Source organism: Microcaecilia unicolor, chromosome 2 (assembly GCF_901765095.1).
Source record: "Microcaecilia unicolor chromosome 2, aMicUni1.1, whole genome shotgun sequence".
Classification (NCBI taxonomy): Eukaryota; Metazoa; Chordata; class Amphibia; order Gymnophiona; family Siphonopidae; genus Microcaecilia; species Microcaecilia unicolor.
The window spans coordinates 243538759-243557565 of NC_044032.1; the positions used below are offsets into that span (position 1 = coordinate 243538759).

General features: G+C 41.8%; 1 protein-coding gene across 1 annotated transcript in view; it reads right to left on the bottom strand.

Annotated features, from left to right (window-relative positions):
- The window catches only part of TRPM3 (transient receptor potential cation channel subfamily M member 3), a 714222-nt gene that overhangs the window by 48086 nt on the left and 647329 nt on the right, over window positions 1–18807 (bottom strand). Inside the window, exon 21 of the mRNA XM_030193857.1 lies at window positions 13982–14233. Coding sequence (XP_030049717.1) covers window positions 13982–14233 — 252 coding nt within the window. The remainder of the gene's footprint in view (window positions 1–13981; window positions 14234–18807) is intronic.

The following is an 18807-nucleotide window of genomic DNA, read 5'->3' on the forward strand; positions in this document are numbered from 1 at the left end:
AGAGAATAAGAGACTACACATTTTCATTAATTCTTAGATACCGTTGCTTGGTGCGCTTGTTTCATATGTAAGCATTGTGACTCATAAGCTGTCTTATAATCAAAAAAGGATCTACATCTGTAATTTAGGTCTTGAGGGAGCTTTGACTCACCTGTAGGGACTAAGGGTGGTAATATCTGTTGAGCCCAATTTAATATTAATGAGATGTTTTGCATGCAATTGCATGCGATATATCTTTTATTGCATTAGCCTGTGTTAGCATTAATGTGGACAAATATACAAGGTTATTTAGGACTATGTTTTTTCAACTGCACGCAGTGGAGGCGGTGCATGAAAATCTTTCTCATGAATATTCATTGTGGATATCCTAAAAACCTGAATGGATGGGGTGCCTCCAGGACCAGGTTTGGGAACCACTATACGTAAGCTAGGCGTGGAGTGGGTATATTCTATAACAGCACGCATAGTTTTTAGAAACGCCAACGACCCGCTCATTCCATGCCCCCCCTTTTCAGTCTGCATCTTAAAATTTACATACATCAGTTTACAGAATATGCTGAGAAAGTTGTGCGCATATATTATAATTAATGACAATTAGTGTCAATAATTGCTTCTTAAGTGGCAATTATAAGCACTGATTGGCTTGTTAAGATAACTAAGTTGCACACACTAATCAGAATACGACTGGATTTGCACGCTCAGCTCAAATCACACTATATAGAATCTGGGGGATCATGTATTAAGACAATTTAGCATAAAATAATGTTGTTATCAAGGTTTAGAACATAAATCGATTAGTAGTTTTGATACTCCCATTTAGAAATGTTTGAATGGGCAGACATTGAAGGAATGCCCGTGGGAAACACCAGTGATAAGTAATGCCTATTTTATTCTATTAATACATAACAATGAGGAAACATCCTGTTCACATTGTCAGAAAAGGTTTTCTTTATTTATTTTTCCCAGAAGAACTTACAACTAAATTTTCCAACTAGTCTAAATGCTTGCAACAAAAACTAGTGCCCCCCACTTAAGATGTTTTTTTTTTCTATCAAATAATGTAACAGCAAACAATGTTCTTGGAATGAGACTCTGGGAGTACCGCAAAGAGCTAAAAATACACATCTGGAAAATATTACAGCTGTGACTAACCAGAATCAAGTTTCCAACAGTGTTCTGTCAGACTGTTGAAATCAAGATGAGTAAATAACACTTATAATTCAAAACTTTATTACAGTTGGACAGTAAAAATTTCCATCTTCCAGCCTCTAAATTCGTATCACATTCCTCTAGGAAGACAAGCCCTAGTTGTAACTGGGAATCTTGTATCATGTATACCTGTATCCATTTATATGTAAAGTTACCGAGGTTGCCTCAATTTATTCCAGTGGTAGAGTAACACAGTCTGATCACTTGGACTTTTTCTAGATACATCTTCCACACCAGAGTGTAGCTCGCCTGAAAGAAGCAAGCCTAAGGCAAAGTGTGCAATGGAGGTCAGCTGGCACCATGATGATCCACATGCTCGCACGCATACTGATGCACTACCACTGGCTGTTGCTTCAGAAGAGTGCACCAAGAGTAACGCTTCATTTCAACCACAGACTCTGGCGCCACACAGGAACTGGGCTCAAATAAAAGTTGAGCAGTTGTGCCCAAAAAGGAGGACACATTGATCCAATCTGAGTTTTGCTTCCATTGAAAGCAATGGAAGAAAAACCCAGACTGGCTCAATTTGGCCTTCTTTTTTCTGGAGCCGTATGGTAACCCTATGCCCAGCTCAACATACTGGGGCTGATATTCAGCCAGCGGAGAGGCAGCCTGCTTAAGTGCTGTGGTCAGCACTGACCCCAGATATTCATGCCGGGCTGTTTTAGGTGACCAGCATTGAATATTTGGGGGTTTTTGTTGGCTGGCTGTAACTTAACCAGCTAAGTGAATATTTAATGTCCAGTTAAGTTAATACTGGGAAAAGATAGGACTGCTATTTGCCCGCTAAACTTAGCCGGACAGTGCTGAATATTGCTAGTTATAGCGCGATATAGGCAGTTGATTTTTTTGTGCTGACCAAAAATATTCAGCGGAGATAACCAGTTATCTCACACTGAATATTTGCAGTTAGATGCCGAAACACTATTTAACTGGTCAGCGGCCATTTCTGGCTGGTTAAACAGCCTTGAATATTGGAGGGACTGTGCAAGGGACACCCGACCAGCCAGGCTCTACATCTGACTCCAGACAAATTGTGGCAAAACAACCAGCCACAGGTACTTACTGCCATCATGCTAGAAACTTTAGAGAGAGAGAGAGAGAGAGAGAGAGAGAGAGAGAGAGAGAGAGAGAGAGAGAGAGAGAGAGGGGATCTAGCAACACATATGTCTCACAAAAAAGATGGTGAACATAGAGCTTACCCAGTTCAATGGTTGCCCGGAAAATAGAGAGGGAGGAAATCTGACTTTAAGAGCCCATAGTAATTATGAAGCCCACTCCAAAGCAAGAGATGAACCTGAGAAAAATGGCTGGGAATGGAGTCACTTGATCGTTTAAAGGGATTAAAAGATGCATGTTTACATGACCTCTCCAGAGGATTGAAAGAAATGTGGGAGAGATTTGACCAGCACTATGGCAGTTCAGAACCTATCCAAAAGGCACTGATAAAGAGAATAAGGAATTTCCCAAAGGTTACAAGTAGAGATAATAAGAAGTTAAAAGGATTAGGGGATCTCCTCCAGGAACTGGAAGCAATTAAAGCTGATCCGAATGTTCCAGGCTTCTGCTACTTGGATACAGCTTGAGGAATAAATTTATTTATTTGTTACATTTGTATCCCACATTTTCCCACCTATTTGCAGGCTCAATGTGGCTTACATAGTGCTGGAGAGGCATTTGCAGACTCCGGTGTGAACAAATACAAAGTGATGTTGTGGTAAGATAGAGTTCATGTATAGTCACATTAGGGAATTGTACAGCGGAAGAGTTATGTCCATTACGTTCTTTAGTTTTGTTGTAACAAAGCTGCCGTATGACTTAAGTGAGAAATGGTCTTCATTAGGCACAAAGTATAAGAGGACAACCAAGAGACGTTTTCTCCCTTTGCAAAGTTTATCCAAGATTTGGCAAAGAAAAGAAATGATCCCAGCTTCATATCTGATGCACCTGAAGCAGGCAAAACAGGCTACTTCCTGAATGAAAAGCTAGTCAAGAAGTACGACAACACCAGGAAGCCTATAACTGTACACATGACAGATGTATTGCCCACGGCAACCCCATCATCTGACTGTGCTCCTACTACAGAGAAAGTAGAGGATCCAGACTGAAAGTGTCCTATTCATAAGAAACCTCATTCTCTCAAGAAATGTTGAGGGTTTAGGGAGAAACCCTTGAGAGAAAGTAAAGAACTGTTGGAAAAGTACAGAATTAGATACAAATGTTGCTCTTCATCCAAGCATCTCGCTAAAGGCTGTAAAGCAGCCATCAAGTGTACAGAATGTGATAGTGACCAGCATGCCAGCACCTTACCCCTAACGAGAGTAAGCCTTCTTCTCCAGGAACCCCAGCCTCACAGTTAAGCCAAGGCAGGAAAGAGGCAGAGAAAGTGGATACGTGATAGAAGTGATGTATGGCAGCAGCAAGACACATCTACTGGCTTTCATAGAGTGTAATCAGATACCTGATGACATGAAAGAAATTCCCACACCAGAGATAGTGCAACATCACCCTCATTTGCAAGGAATAGCTGAGTATCTGCAGTCTTTGGACACAAATGCTGAGCTCTTACTCTTATTGGGAAGAGACGTACCAACATTGATCAGAGTTTGTGAGTTGCGTGCAGGTTCACTCAACGCTCCCTATGGCTACCGACTCACCTTGGGATGGGTGATAATAGGTGATGTCTGCTTTAACAAATTGAGGAGACCAAGTGTAGCTGCATACAAAATGTGTGTCTTGGAGAATGGGTGCACCACCTTGTTCAAGCCATGTTATAATCAATTGAATGTAAAGGAGGTTTTCAGCTGAGAAGAACCAGACCCTGGCTCCACGATCTGTCAGAACACCTCTCCACCAGATTTAGGAGAACATCTAGGGAATTCAATGTTCCAAGTCACTAAGGATGATGACACACCAACTCTTTCAGTAGAAGATGGGTAGCTCCTCTACCATTTTGGATGCCCAGATCACAACTTCCTAATAACATAGAGAAGGTCTCTCTCGACTCACTTTGTTGCAGAAGACTCTAAGAAGGAAACCAGAAACAAAACAGCACTTTATAACATTCATTCAGAACCTGCTAGATAATGGTTCATGTCGGAAAGGAAACCATTGCCATAACAGCAGATATCCAGCAAATGTTCTACTGTTTTGTCATACACCCAGACTACAGATACTATCTGAGATTCCTGTGGTACCAGGACAACAACATCAACCAGAAGATTGTGGAACACAGAATGAGAGTTTGCATCTTTAGTAACCTGCGGGCTTAGAAGGACAGCCCAAGAAGAAGAGAATATGGCATGGATGCCAGATGCTTCATTGAAAAAGACTTTTATGTTAACAATGGTTTGAAGTCCTTACCTTTCGTAGGAAAAGTCATTGACTTGTTAAAAAGAACACAAGCAATTCTGGCAGAGGCTAATCTGATACTTTATAAAATCACTGCCAACAGTCCAGAGGTAATGAGAGCATTTCCTGTCAAGGATCATGCCAAAGATTTAAAGGATTTAGATCTAAGAGTAGATACCTCTCTGCTTCAGAGAAGCCTTGGATTACATTGGGACCTAAAAAGAGACATTTTTACCTTTCAAGTCTCCAGCCAAGAGAAATCATACACACGCAGATGTGTATTGTCCACAGTCAATAGTCTTTACAATCCATTGGGGTTTGCGGCTCCTGTCACCATTCAAGTAAGATCGCTATTAAGGACGCTTTCCCAAAGTACTGATGAGTGGGTGTCCCACTGCTATCAGAAATGTGATAAGAATGGGAGAAATGGAAAGATTCTCTAAAGACTCTTTGAAATAGATATGTGGGAAGCCATTGCTTGCCCTGGGATTGGTAGCATGGAATGTTGCTACTATTTGGGTTTCTGCCAGGTACTTGTGACCTGGATTGGCCACTGTTGAAAGCAGGATACTGGGCTAGATGGATTATTGGTTTAACCCAGTGTGGCCATTCTTATGTTTTTACTCTTAAACAACTGCACATCCCAAGCACTTACATCCCTGCAGCACTAAGCACTGCCTGTCATAAAGAGATCTGAATCTTCTCAGACGCTTCTGAAAAAGCCATAGCTGCTGTGGCCTACTTGAAAGCTACAGATGGGCTGTCTCATGTGGGATTCATCTTTGGTAAAGTCAAGTTGGCACCACAAGCCAATCATACCATTCCGTGCTTAGAATCATGTGCAGCAGTGCTTGCAGTACTACTACTACTACTATTTATCATTTCTATAGTGCTACTAGACATACACAGCGTTGTAAACTTGAAGACAGTCCCTGCTTGACATAGCTTACAATCTAATCAGGACAGACAAACAGGACAAATAAGGGATAAGGGAAATACTTAAGGTGGGAATGATAAAACAGACAACAGATAGAAGAGATGATACTAAGTGAAATGGACACTAGACACAGTCAATTTTTACACTAATATTATAGTTGTCCTGGGCTTCATCTACAACCAAAGCAGGAGATTTTATATGTACGTCAGCAACAGAGTTGAGGTATACAGAAGTCAACACAATCGGAACGGTAACGTTACGTGCCAACTATCCAAATTCCAGCAGACTGTGCCACCAGACCTGTACCAGCATCCCATCTAATGGGAACCACATGGTTATCAGGCCCAGATTTCCTTCTAAAACCCGGCCACACATCCCCACCTATGGAGAACTCCTTTGAGCTTACAGACCCTGACACAGAGATCCATCCAGAGATGACCGTTCTTACCACTAACATTGTGCCTGAAAGCAACTTGGGAGCTCACCGTTTTTCTCGTTTCTCAAGTTGGGTAATACTCAGAAGAGCCATAGTGCACCTTATCCAAATTTCATCCTCATCTCATCAGTCAGCTGATGAAAGACTCAGCATGTCACTACTGGCACATCTGTACAAAGCCTCTCTCAGTAAGTGAGATTATTTGAGTAGAGTACCATCCTACGTTGCATACAACAAGAAACACATGCAGAAGAATTCAAATGCATTAGTAAAGGCGTTAACCTTCCAAAGAGTAGCCTACTTCTGAAGTTGAACCCTTTCACTGACAAGGAAGGCCTGCTGAGAGTAGGGGGCTGCTTCACCCAAGCAGAACTAGAGAGGGAAAGGGAAATGGGACTTGATATACCACATTTCTGAGGTTTTTCCAACTACATTCAAAGCGGTTTATATATATTCAGGTACTTATTTTGTACCAGGGGCAACGGAGGGTTAAGTGACTTGCCCAGAGTCACAAGGAGCTGCAGTGGGAATCGAACTCAGTTCCCCAGGATCAAGGTCCACTGCACTAACCACTAGGCTACTTCTCCATGACAGAGGAGTGAGAAGAATCCTATGATTGTCCAAGGAAGGCATCATATATCAACCTTGCTTTGCATCATTACCATGAGCAAGTTAAACATCAAGTAATGACATCTCAAAGAGGGAGCTATCAGAGCTACAGGATAATGGATTGTGGGAACATAATATAGCATTACTTCTGAAATTCACCAGTGTCAAATGTCAAAGACTATGGGGCAAGCAATAACAACAAAGAATGGCAGCTTTGTTAGCAGACCAGCTCAGTTTCAAACTGCTGTTCACCTATGTGGGGCTAGATGTCTTTGGACTCTGGTCAGTTGTGACATGACACATAAGAGGTGGCGGGTTCAACAGTAAACATTAGGCTGTAATCTTTACGTGCATGATCATCCGAGCAGTTCACACTGAAGTTATTGAGTTCCCTGTGTCTTATGGGACTTTCTATTGGCTTGCCTTGTTCTCTAATCTTGATGGGGAAGTTGTCCCCCCCTTTCTCTCTCTATCGGGTCTTGAGAGTTAGTCTGCAGCATATCTCCTCTATGAATGGAAACTGCACATGCTGTATTCTGTTGTATGATCCTTTCAAGCTACTGTGACTCTATTAAGATTCTACCAGCGTAAAAGTATAAACAGTATTAATCTCAGCATGTTGTTGAACTCCTTCCAGCTTCCCTCTTACATGGAGAGACAGAGAACTGGTTGAGAACAGACTTCCAGTTTGCAAGGCAAAAACTCTTGTCCAGCTTTTTTTTTCTTGTTTGATCACTGAATTAAAGAAGATCTTGGTTCAAGAGTTCCGAGTCTTCTTACAGTCAAGTTCTATACCCTCATAGGCGTCCTGTATAAAGAGGCTTGGGGAGGCTAAGCCTCCCTAGCCCAATTGTGGACTTCCGTTTGCGATGAAGCCCGCCCCCTGCCCCATGCATTTTGACCTTTTATTTCTGTGGCAGTGACGTCAATGAAGAAAAAGACTACAGGCTTGCCGCCAGCTTCTCCCTTCTCTCTGCACACAGTATCCTGCCTTCTGTGGTGATGCATTTCTTGTTTCCGCGACGGCGGGACAGTGTGTGCAGAGAGAAGGGAGAAGCTGGCGGCGAGCCTGTAGTCTTTTTCTTCATTGACATCGCTGCCATGGAGCGTATGGAGGTAAGCTCCGCCCCCTTTAGCCTCGCCAAACAGTTGGGCTACCGACCGTCTATGTGTACCCTGGTTTAAACTGCATGCCAATCATCCAGTGAGAGGGCAGAACATATAGGAAATCTGTCACTCTGTTGCCCCCATCATCGAAGTGGATCAAATTCTTCTGTACATGGAGTTGGTTCCATAATATACTTCATTATCTTATTGTGAGCCCTGTTGGCCAGTGGCACTACTTGTTTTTCTTGTTTATCACTAGTTGCCCTGTTGCTTTCAAGTGGAGCAGTTTGAGACCAGACAAATGGAATGCCTCTCATCTTCTTCGTCGCAGGCACTAACATCTCCTGATGTGGAATCAGAAATCGTAATACTTGTGGACAAACTTGATACTGACAGTGTTGCTGTAAACATTTCTGCTTCCTGCTCTAATGCTTCATTTGCTTGTGACATTACACGTTCTATGGCCTATTTGAGAATACTGTCACAGTTGCAATGAGAGTGCAGAAGGAGAAACTCTTAAAGTGGGATCAAGAAACATTCCAACGAAATGCAGCGAACATAAACTCTCCTAATACTTCCTGGTTAAGGGTAATAGAAACTCCTTCTTTTGCAGAGAAATCTAGGCATTATCCGAAGACTGTGGCTGCCATGCTTCATGAGGAGTGTAAAAGACAGGCCCGATGTTCTGCAGAGTAGGAAAATTGGCATAGTCGAGAACATCAAAGCGAGTTGGGAATATATCTAAGAGTGACACAGCAGAGCAAAATTGAATCGAGCTAATACATGGGGTTTTTTTTTTCTGTCTCTTAGAACAGGCAAAAGATTGTCACAACTCTTGTAAAAAAAAGAATCAAACATTCCACTTAAGCTATGCCTTGGTCTTGCTTTGACGCCATGTTTCAGCGATGTAGTTAGAAGTGAGTATATTCCAGAGGCCTGATTTATGTATTTGATAAGCTCTTGGCAAAAACTATCACGCTGACAAAGATCTACAGACAGATTGTTTTTTTAAGACTGTATCTACAGACAGTAAAACTATGGATCCTCCCTCAGTTTACATGGCAAGCATTTATGATGTGATAGCCTCTGATGTTTTGCATAGCTTAAATGTGGTGATCTATACCACAATAATCATATAGGATTAGTCTGCATTATAGGGTTTGAGAAATCGGACACAATGTCTGGAGTCAGGGATGCAATTTCATTATCTATAACTGTATCAACATTCAGCAATTGCACTATGTGGAGGTGTATTTTCGAAAAAACGTCCAAGTCAGAATTGAGATGTCCTACCCATAACATCTAAAAAAAAAACCAAACCCTCGTCCATCTCACAGATATTCTTGAACAGGAAATACATCCAGAAGGTCGTCTTTACCTAGATTGTAAGCTCTTTGAGCAGGGACTGTCTTTTGTGTATGGTGTACAGCGCTGCATATGCCTTGTAGCGCTATAGAAATGATAAATAGTAGTAGGAAGCTGGAGACAACCATCCTCAAGAACCATTTTACAAACTGAAATGCTTAAATTATAAACAGGGGAAAACTACGCACAGGGATGTCTGTTTAGCAGCAGTCGTAGAAAATTGCCACACAGATGTCCCTTCAGAGCACAAGAAGAGAGTGTGTATCAACAACTAGAAAAACTAAAGGTGGACAAAGCCATGGGATCGGATGGGATCCACCCCAGGATATTGAGGGAGCTCAGAGAGGTTCTGGCGGGTCCTCGATTTGTTTAATAAATCCTTAGAAATGGGAGAGGTTCCGAGGGATTGGAGAACGGCGGAGGTGGTCCCTCTTCACAAAAGTGGTGATAGGGAAGAAGCTGGAAACTATAGGCTGGTAAGCCTCACTTTGATTATTGGAAAAGTAATGGAAGCGATGCTGAAGGAAAGGATAGTGAATTTCCTGGAAGAAAATGAGTTGCAAGATCTGAGACAACATGGTTTTACCAAAGGGAAATTGTGCCAAACGAATCTCATTGAATTCTTTGATTGGGTGACTGGAGAATTGAACCGTGGACGTGCTATAGACGTAATCTACTTAGATTTCAGCAAGACTTTTGACATGGTTCCCCACAGGAGGCTCTTAAATAAACTGGTTGGGCTGAAGATAGGACCCAAAGTGGTGAACTGGATTAGGAACTGGTTGACAGACAGGCGCCAGAGGGTGGTGGTGAATGGAGTTCGCTCGGAGGAGGGAAAGGTGAGTAGTGGAGTGCCTCAGGGATCGGTGCTGGGGCTGATTCTGTTTAATATATTTGTGAGTGACATTGCCGAAGGGTTAGAAGGTAACGTTTGCCTATTTGCGGATGATACTAAGATTTGTAACATAGTGGACACCCCGGAGGGAGTGGAAAACATGAAAAAGGATCTGTGGAAGCTAGAAGAATGGTCTAAGGTTTGGCAATTAAAATTCAATGCGAAGAAATGCAAAGTGATGCACTTAGGGAGTAGAAATCCAAGAGAGGCGTATGTGTTAGGCGGTGAGAGTCTGCTAGGTACGGAAGGGGAGAGGGATCTTGGGGTGATAGTATCTGAGGATCTGAAGGCGATGAAACAGTGTGACAAGGCGGTGGCCATAGCTAGAAGGTTGCTAGGCTGTATAGGGAGAGGCGTGACCAGCAGAAGAAAAGAGGTGTTGATGCCCCTGTACAAGTCGTTGGTGAGGCCCCACCTGGAGTATTGTGTTCAGTTTTGGAGGCCGTATCTTGCTAAGAATGTAAAAAGAATTGAAGCGGTGCAAAGAAAAGCTACAAGGATGGTATGGGATTTGCGTTACAAGACGTATGAGGAGAGACTTGCGGACCTGAACATGTATACCCTGGAGGAAAGGAGGAACAGGGGTGATATGATACAGACGTTCAAATATTTGAAAGGTATTAATCCGCAAACGAACCTTTTCCGGAGATGGGAAGGCGGTAGAACGAGAGGGCATGAAATGAGATTGAAGGGGGGCAGACTCAAGAAGAATGTCAGGAAGTATTTTTTCACGGAGAGGGTGGTGGATGCTTGGAATGCCCTCCCGCGGGAGGTGGTGGAGATGAAAACGGTAACGGAATTCAAACATGCGTGGGATAAACATAAAGGAATCCTGTGCAGAAGGAAGGGATCCTCAGGAGCTTAGCCTAGAATGGGTGGCAGAGCTGGTGGTTGGGAGGCGGGGCTAGTGCTGGGCAGACATATACAGTCTGTGCTGGGGCTGGTGGTTGGGAGGCGGGACTAGTGCTGGGCAGACTTTTACGGTCTGTGCCGGGGCTGGTGGTTGGGCGGCGGGGATAGTGCTGAGCAGACTTATACGGTCTGTGCCAGAGCCGGTGGTGGGAGGCAGGGATAGTGCTGGGCAGACTTATATGGTCTGTGCCAGAGCTGGTGGTTGGGAGGCGGGGTTGGTGGTTGGGAGGCGGGGATAGGGCTGGCCAGACTTATACGGTCTGTGCACTGAAGAGGACAGTACAAATAAAAAAGTAGCACATATGAATTTATCTTCTTGGGCAGACTGGATGGACCGTGCAGGTCTTTTTCTGCCGTCATCTACTATGTTACTATGTTACTATGTAAGTGCAGTGGACTGTAAACCATGGGACACATGCTCAAATCCCAATGTAATTCTTTTTTTGTAAATGTGATTCCCCCAGGACCAGAAAAATACCTACTGTATCTGAATGTACACCATATCAACAGCCTTCTGGCTTGTGCCATATATTTAGAAGTAGCCTAGTGGCTAGTGCAGCAGGCTTTGATCCTGGTGAACTGGGTTTGATTCCCTCTACGGTTCCTTGTGACTCTGGGCAAGTCACTTAACCCTCCATTGCCTCTGCTACAGCATAAGGACCTATATATAATATGTAAACCGCTTTGATTGCAACCACAGAAAGGCAGTATATCAAGTCCCATCCCCTTTCCTGGAGGGAGCCCCAGAAAAAAAATTAATAAGAGTTACAGTAGTATTTAAACCTGTATCCCTTGGTTTATAGTCTACTGCATTACCCACTACTTGTCTGCAGGGTTGCCGAGAGACAAAACTGGGCCAGGAACAAACAAGGGGCCTGCCGCTGCCCCACCTTCATTTTAATAAAAATTGAGACCCCCCCCCCGTACCTTTTAAAACAGCATTTCTTCGCTGGCAGCGAGCAATGAGAAAGAGCAGCCAGCGACTGACACATATTTGTAACAAGCAAATCCAGTGATAAGCTTTCCATTTTGTGGTAAAGGAAGATACAGTTTCCAATTTTGTACATCAGCAGATTAGTAGATTTGTATCTTGTCAATAACGCCATGTATAAATATGTTATATCGAGAGCTTTTTATTACATTTATTTTTATTAATCCTTTTTTTCATTGTCCATTTTATTTATAATTGAGGTGGATTTGCTAATGATTGTTATTTGAATCTGTTTGTTAAAGATGTTCTTATATATTGCAGTTTCCATTATATGTTTTTAATGTTTATGTTTATATATTGTGTAGTATGTACATGTATCCTTTGTTATTAATGTTTTAACTTTACATTGTCTGTATTTACCAATTTTCAGACCCCTGAGGCAGGCTTTTATGCCGAAACACGGTTCTGTGTCAGGTCCTAGCTGATCTTTCCATAAACATACTTTGTGTACTCATCAGTGTATGAGCATGTGTTATAAGATCCGTCTATAGCCCTACTCATCTTCATTTGTCCTGTGACTATCATTGTGGTTTTTTGTTGTTCCTCCATTTTGGTGGCCATTTTGCCAGGGAAGTATTAACCAGCTACCATCTCATTAGTGCGCATTATCTGGCTAATGCGGAGTTAACATGAGAGCACTTACCACCTCTTAAATAGGAGTCATTATAGCTCCTATGTTAACTTCTTCTAGGTATTGCATACTAGGCGAACATTAGAGCACGACCTGAAATATTTTTTTAAATGCCTTAAATTGTGCCAAGTTAAACCTGAGCTTGGAACATGGGAAAGCCCCTTGTTTGGACATGTTAAGCACAGATTTCAGCACACTTTAGTAAAAGGCCCCCCTATATTCAGGATTGCTACCCAGATAAGGGGTGGCACCGAATATATGCAGACAGTGTTTGCCACCAATGTCTAAAGTGATAGTAGCCACTGACCATTATAGCAAAGTGATTTAAGCTAGGACAGCATTTTTTCTGGCCTAACTTAGGGGTCCTTTTACTAAGGTGTACGTTTAAAAAAAATGCCTTTTTAAAGTTTTGGCCGAAAACGGACGTGTGGCAAAATGAAAATTGGTGCATGTCCATTTTGGGTCTGAGTCCTTACTGCCACTCATTGACTTAGTGTTAAGGTCTCATGCATTAACCGGGTGGTAATGGTCTACATGCATAGAATGCCTTTTACTGCCTGGTAGTGCTGCGCGCCAGAAAATAAAAGTTAATTTCTGGCACGTGTAGTGGACACACATAAAAACAATGAAATTACCACCTAGGCCACACAATAATGCCAAATTGACGCATGTTGGGAATACGTAGGTGCCTACGTAGCTTAGTAAAAGGGTCCCTTAAACTGCCAAGCAATATGGATAGAGGATGAATATCACTGCTATCCGTATACCTGGGTGAAAGCCCTTAAAGCATCCCTTACTGTACATTTAACCATGGATTCTATATAGCGCACTTAGAGAAATGTGCCAAATTCCAGGCATACTCTATAACAACGCATGGAACTTAATTGGCTTAACAAGCTAATCAGCGTTGATAACAGCACTTAATAAGCAATAGTAATCACTAATTGGTAATAATTAGAATTTAAGCGCACAATTCACTAAGCGTATTCTGTAATGAACTGCGCCTAAATTCTAATGCACGTAGTTCAAAAGGGGCATGGGTACGGATGGCGAAATGTTCATTTCGCGGGCATTCCAAAATTTATGCATGTAGTTATAGAATATGGGCAGTGTATGTAAATCTATGCACAGGGATTTACGCCACGTTTTTGTTGGTGGAAATGGAGGCGCGTAGTTTTAAGCACTGGGATATCAACTACGTGTATTCTATATTTGGTGCCTGAACCTAGGCTCCGTTTACAGAATACGCTTAGGTGGAAATGTTTAATGCTCGGATTTTTTATGCGCCTTATATAGAATCTGGCCTATAGTGCTGGAGTGGTCTGAAGAAAATTTTCTGCAGCACTATTTCCTAGTTTGCTGCTGAAAATTAACAGGGGATTTATCTGTATAGTTGCTGATACTATGGATAAGTCCCTTTGAATACCATGGGCCACAGCCCATTCTGTACCTGAACTGGCAAAAGCCCTCACAAAGGAACTCTTTGTATGGGTTTTGGACCTTTTGAGGGATGGAAGGAGTAATAAAATCAATCTCACCATTTTCCCAATCATCATAACATAGGGGCCCAGGTATTTGTTCACGCCGAAGATGTCCAGCAGACGAATATACCAGTAGATAATGTTAACACAGTAAATAACTCGACCATAGCTACTGAACGGCTGCTCCTGCAGGCGAAGCACCATCCCAACGGAGAAGAGAAGAATGGAGATGAGGTCTGTAACGTTCCAGTACTCTTGGAGCCACACCTTCACCTTCTGTAGAAGCTTACCAGGCTCTGACATCAAGATCTAAAAAGCAGAGGACACGGGTTCAGAGGAAACCTTGTCATATCATCCCTTTGTTCTCTTCAGGAGTCCATTTTGGGAGTAATTCTATAAGGAACTGCCTATAATCAATGGCAAATACATGTGTAAATGCCAGTATTCAAGGGGCCCTTTTACTAAGGCGCGTCCAACATGCGTCAATTTGGGACTACTGCCTGGCTACTGCATGCCCCGGGTGGTAATTCCATTTTTTACATGTGTCCGATACACGCGGCAGAAAATATCTTTTATTTCCTACCACGTGGCGCTAACCAGGTGGTAATCGGAAGTGTTAACGTGCTGACAATTACCGCCTGCTTAACTCGTGACACCTTACCGCTAAGTCAATGGGTGGCGGTAAAGTCTCAGGACCAAAATGGACGCACGCCAATATTTATTTTACTGCGTGTCCATTTTTGGCCAAAAATAGGCCTTTTTTGCAGGCGTGCTGAAAAATGGACCTGTGCGCATCCAATACTCGCGCCTACAACAGCACAGGCCATTTTTTGGTGCACCTTAGTAAAAGGGCCCCCTAGTTATTTATATGTGTAAGTGAATACATTTGTGCATAAATGGCCATATTCCAGCTACCAATCTTCTATGGAGCATATTTTGCAGGTGAGTGTTCACATGGGCAGAGTTTGGGTGGTGAAGAGCAAATCCAAGAAAACAGGAGGAGCCTCCATGGAGAATCAAAGCAAAACAGCAAAAGTAGAGGCTGACAAATGTGCAAACCACATTTGTATAACCACGTGTATACATAAAGGATTTATTCAAGCCAATCAGCTTCTTCACAGAGAAAGTTGTTTGTGACCCCTGAGGCAGGCGCTTTGGCGCCGAAACACGGACCATGTCAGGTCCTTGATATGAATAGTCTGAATAAACTGTTTCTTGATATTATCTCCCTATTGGTTTGCACATTTGTCAGCCTCTACTTTTGCTGTTTTGCAGAGTTTGGGTGGAGTATGGGTGGGGCACAAACGTGCATGAATTAGAGAATACTTCCCTAATCCACCTCTGTGGCTTATGTCAGTGCTCACATGCATTTGCTCTAAACAGGCATGCTGTTGGAACCTAAAACTCGATACCCTCTCACCCTCATGGAGGGCAAGTCTGTAACAATGCTTTTTTGGCACCTAATTTCCTTTACAGAATTCTAGTATACTGGGTAAATACATGCCTATGCTATTACACATGAGCACGTACACTAGCCATAGAATTGATAAGAACATGAGAACATAAGCGTTGCCATACTGGGAGAGACAGAAGTATCCTGTTTCCTACAGTAGCCAATCCAGATCACAAGTGACTGGCAAGATCCCAAAACAGTAAAATAAATTTTATGTTGCTTATCCTAGGATAAGCAGTGGATTTTCCCCAAGTCCATCTTAATAATGGCTTATGGACTTTTTTTTAGGAAATTATTTAAACCTTTTTTAAACCCTGCTAAGATAACTACTTTTACCATATTCTCTGGAAACAAATTCCAGAGTTTAATTACACATTTAGTGAAAAAATATTTTCTCTGATTTGTTTTAAATTTACTACTTTGTAGCTTCATTGTGTGCCTCCTAGTCCTAGTATTTTTGGAAAGAGTAAACAAGCTCTAAATGGCAGATGACATTTAATGTGAACAAGTGTAAAGTGATGCATGTGGGAAAGAGGAACCCGAATTATAGCTATGTCATGCAAGGTTCCACGTTAGGAGTCACGGACCAAGAAAGGGATCTAGGTGTTGTCGTTGATGATACGTTGAAACCTTCTGCTCAGTTTGCTGCTGCGGCTAAGAAAGCAAATAGAATGTTAGGTATTATTAGGAAAGAAATGGAAAACAAAAATGAGGATGTTATAATGCCTTTGTATTGCTCCATGGTGCGACGGCACCTTGAATATTGTGTTCAATTCTGGTCGCTGCATCTCAAAAAAGATATAGTGGAATTAGAAAAGGTGCAGAGAAGGGCGACGAAAATGATAAAGGGGATGGGAGGACTTCCCTATGAGGAAAGGCTAAAGCGGCTAGGGTTCTTCAGCTTGGAGAAAAGGCGGCTGAGGGGGGATATGATAGAGGTCTATAAAATAATGAGTGGAGTTGAACGGGTAGATGTGAAGCGTCTGTTCACGCTTTCCAAAAATACTAGGACTAGGGGGCATGCGATGAAGCTACAATGTAGTAAATTTAAAACGAATCGGAGAAAAGTTTTCTTCACTCAGTGTGTAATTAAACTCTGGAATTCGTTGCCAGAGAATGTGGTAAAGGCGGTTAGCTTAGCGGAGTTTAAAAAAAGGTTTGGATGGCTTCCTAAAGGAAAAGTCCATAGACCGTTATTAAATGGACTTCGGGAAAATCCACTATTTCTGGGATAAGCAGTATAAAATGTTTTGTACATATTTGGGATCTTGCCGGGTATTTGTGACCTGGATTGGCCACTGTTGGAAACAGGATGCTGGGCTCGATGGACCTTTGTTCTTTCCCAGTATGGCAATACTTATGTACTTATGATTCACATCTACCCATTCCACTGCACTCAGTATTTTGTAGACCTGTATCATATCCCATCTCAGTCATCTCTTTTCCAGGCTGAAGAGCCCTAGCCACTTTAGCATTTCCTCATAGGGAAGTCATCACATCTCCTTTATCACTTTCATCGACCTTCTCTGTACCTTTTCTGATTTAAATGCTTGTGTCTCAATGCTGGAGATATGCATTTAACATAGTATTCTATAAGCTATGCATGTGAGTGTCCTGCCCACACTTCACCCAGACTCTGCCGATGTGTAGGCCTACCTGTAAAAACACACAATAAGGGGGAAATTCTATAAATGGTGTTCAAAATTTGGTGCTAGAAAAAAATCGGCGCTGAACGGTATTCCATAATGGCAATTTCGGGATCAGTGCTCTTTATGGAATAGCACATAGTGCCAGGATTTATGCTCAACTTTAGGCATTTGGAATTACACCTACTGAAACCAGGTGTAAATCCTAGCATGCAAGTTGAGTGTTGATCCCCCAAATTCTATAACACGACGTGCATTTTAAGGGTACACCCCTCCCATGGCCGTGCCTCCTTTGCAGATCCCCATGGAAACACGTAGGCACTATTCTATAAACTGGTGTGTGTGTATTCATGCAGATCTGCCATTTTTGCCTCATTTTATAAGAACATAAGAATAGCCATACTGGGTCAGACAAATGGTCCATCTTGCCCAGTATCCTGTTTCCAACAGTGGCCAATCCAGGTCACAAGTACCTGTCAGAAACACAAATAGTGGCAACATTCCATGCTACCAATCCCAGGGCAAGCAGTGGCTTCCTCATGTCTGTCTCAATAGTAGACTATGGACGTTTCCTCCAGGAACTTGTCCAAACCTTTTTTAAACCCAGATATACTAGCCACTGTTACCACATCTTCCGGCAATGAATTCCAGAGTTTAACTATTCGTTGAGTGAAAAAATAGTTCCTCCTATTTGTTTTTTATTTTTATTTATTTATTTATTTATTTATTAATTTTTATAATTGAGATCAAGAATCTCTTGTCTCAGAGATACAGCCATAGTTAAAGGAAACATTTTTAAACTTATTTCCAACAATCTTTTACAAACAATTATACATGGTCTCAATTTCTAAGTAATATAATGGAAAAATAAGTATATCATATTTAGAGGCTTCCTTAGACCCCAAAAAGCCTAGGGGGGGGGGGGCGTTTTAAATGAGAAGATTATTAAGGAAAATCAATATAATAAACAATACAGCGTTCCCTGACATTACAATTCTGTTGTTATTTCATACTTGCTTCGAATCTAGAAAAGATTTTAGCTGTTCTGGTGAATAAAATATATATTTAGTATTATTCAGCCTTACTATACATTTACATGGGTAAGCCAATAGAAAAGAACCCCCCAACTCCACAGTTCTCTTTCTCATTGCTAGAAAAATCTTCCTCCTTTGCTGAGTTTGTTTTGTGACGTCAGGGTAGATCCAAACTTTTCCACCTCCAAAGAGGGTTTTATTATTTTTAAAGTACATCTTCATTATAGCATTAAGATCTTGTTCAAATATTAATGAGACAATAAGAGTAGCTCTTTCAGAGTTCTCGTCTAACGAATGTTCCAACAAATCTGAAAGGTTTTCTAAATTTAAATCTTTTGATGACATATTCTCTCCTTCCTTTTTTGCGCTAGGAATATAATACAATTTATTTATAGGCGGTATCGCTTCTTGAGGAAATTTCAAATTTTCGGTTAAATATCTCTTAAAAATATCCAATGGAGTACAGCTTGAGATTTTAGGAAAATTTAAGCACCTGATATTTAATCGTCGATTATAATTTTCTAATATTTCAATCCTTCGACGAGACTCTGTATTATCTTTATATCGCAACGTCTCTGAACTTTTGAAGCATTTCTACTTCCTGTTGCACCTTGGTAACTTTTATAGCCAGATCTTGCTTTACCGATTCAACAGTTATTTTTAATTCTTCCATTTTAGAATTACAGGTAACTACCTCACCTGAAGTCTTTTGTAATGTCTTGTCCATTTTGTTCAGCATCGCCAAATCAA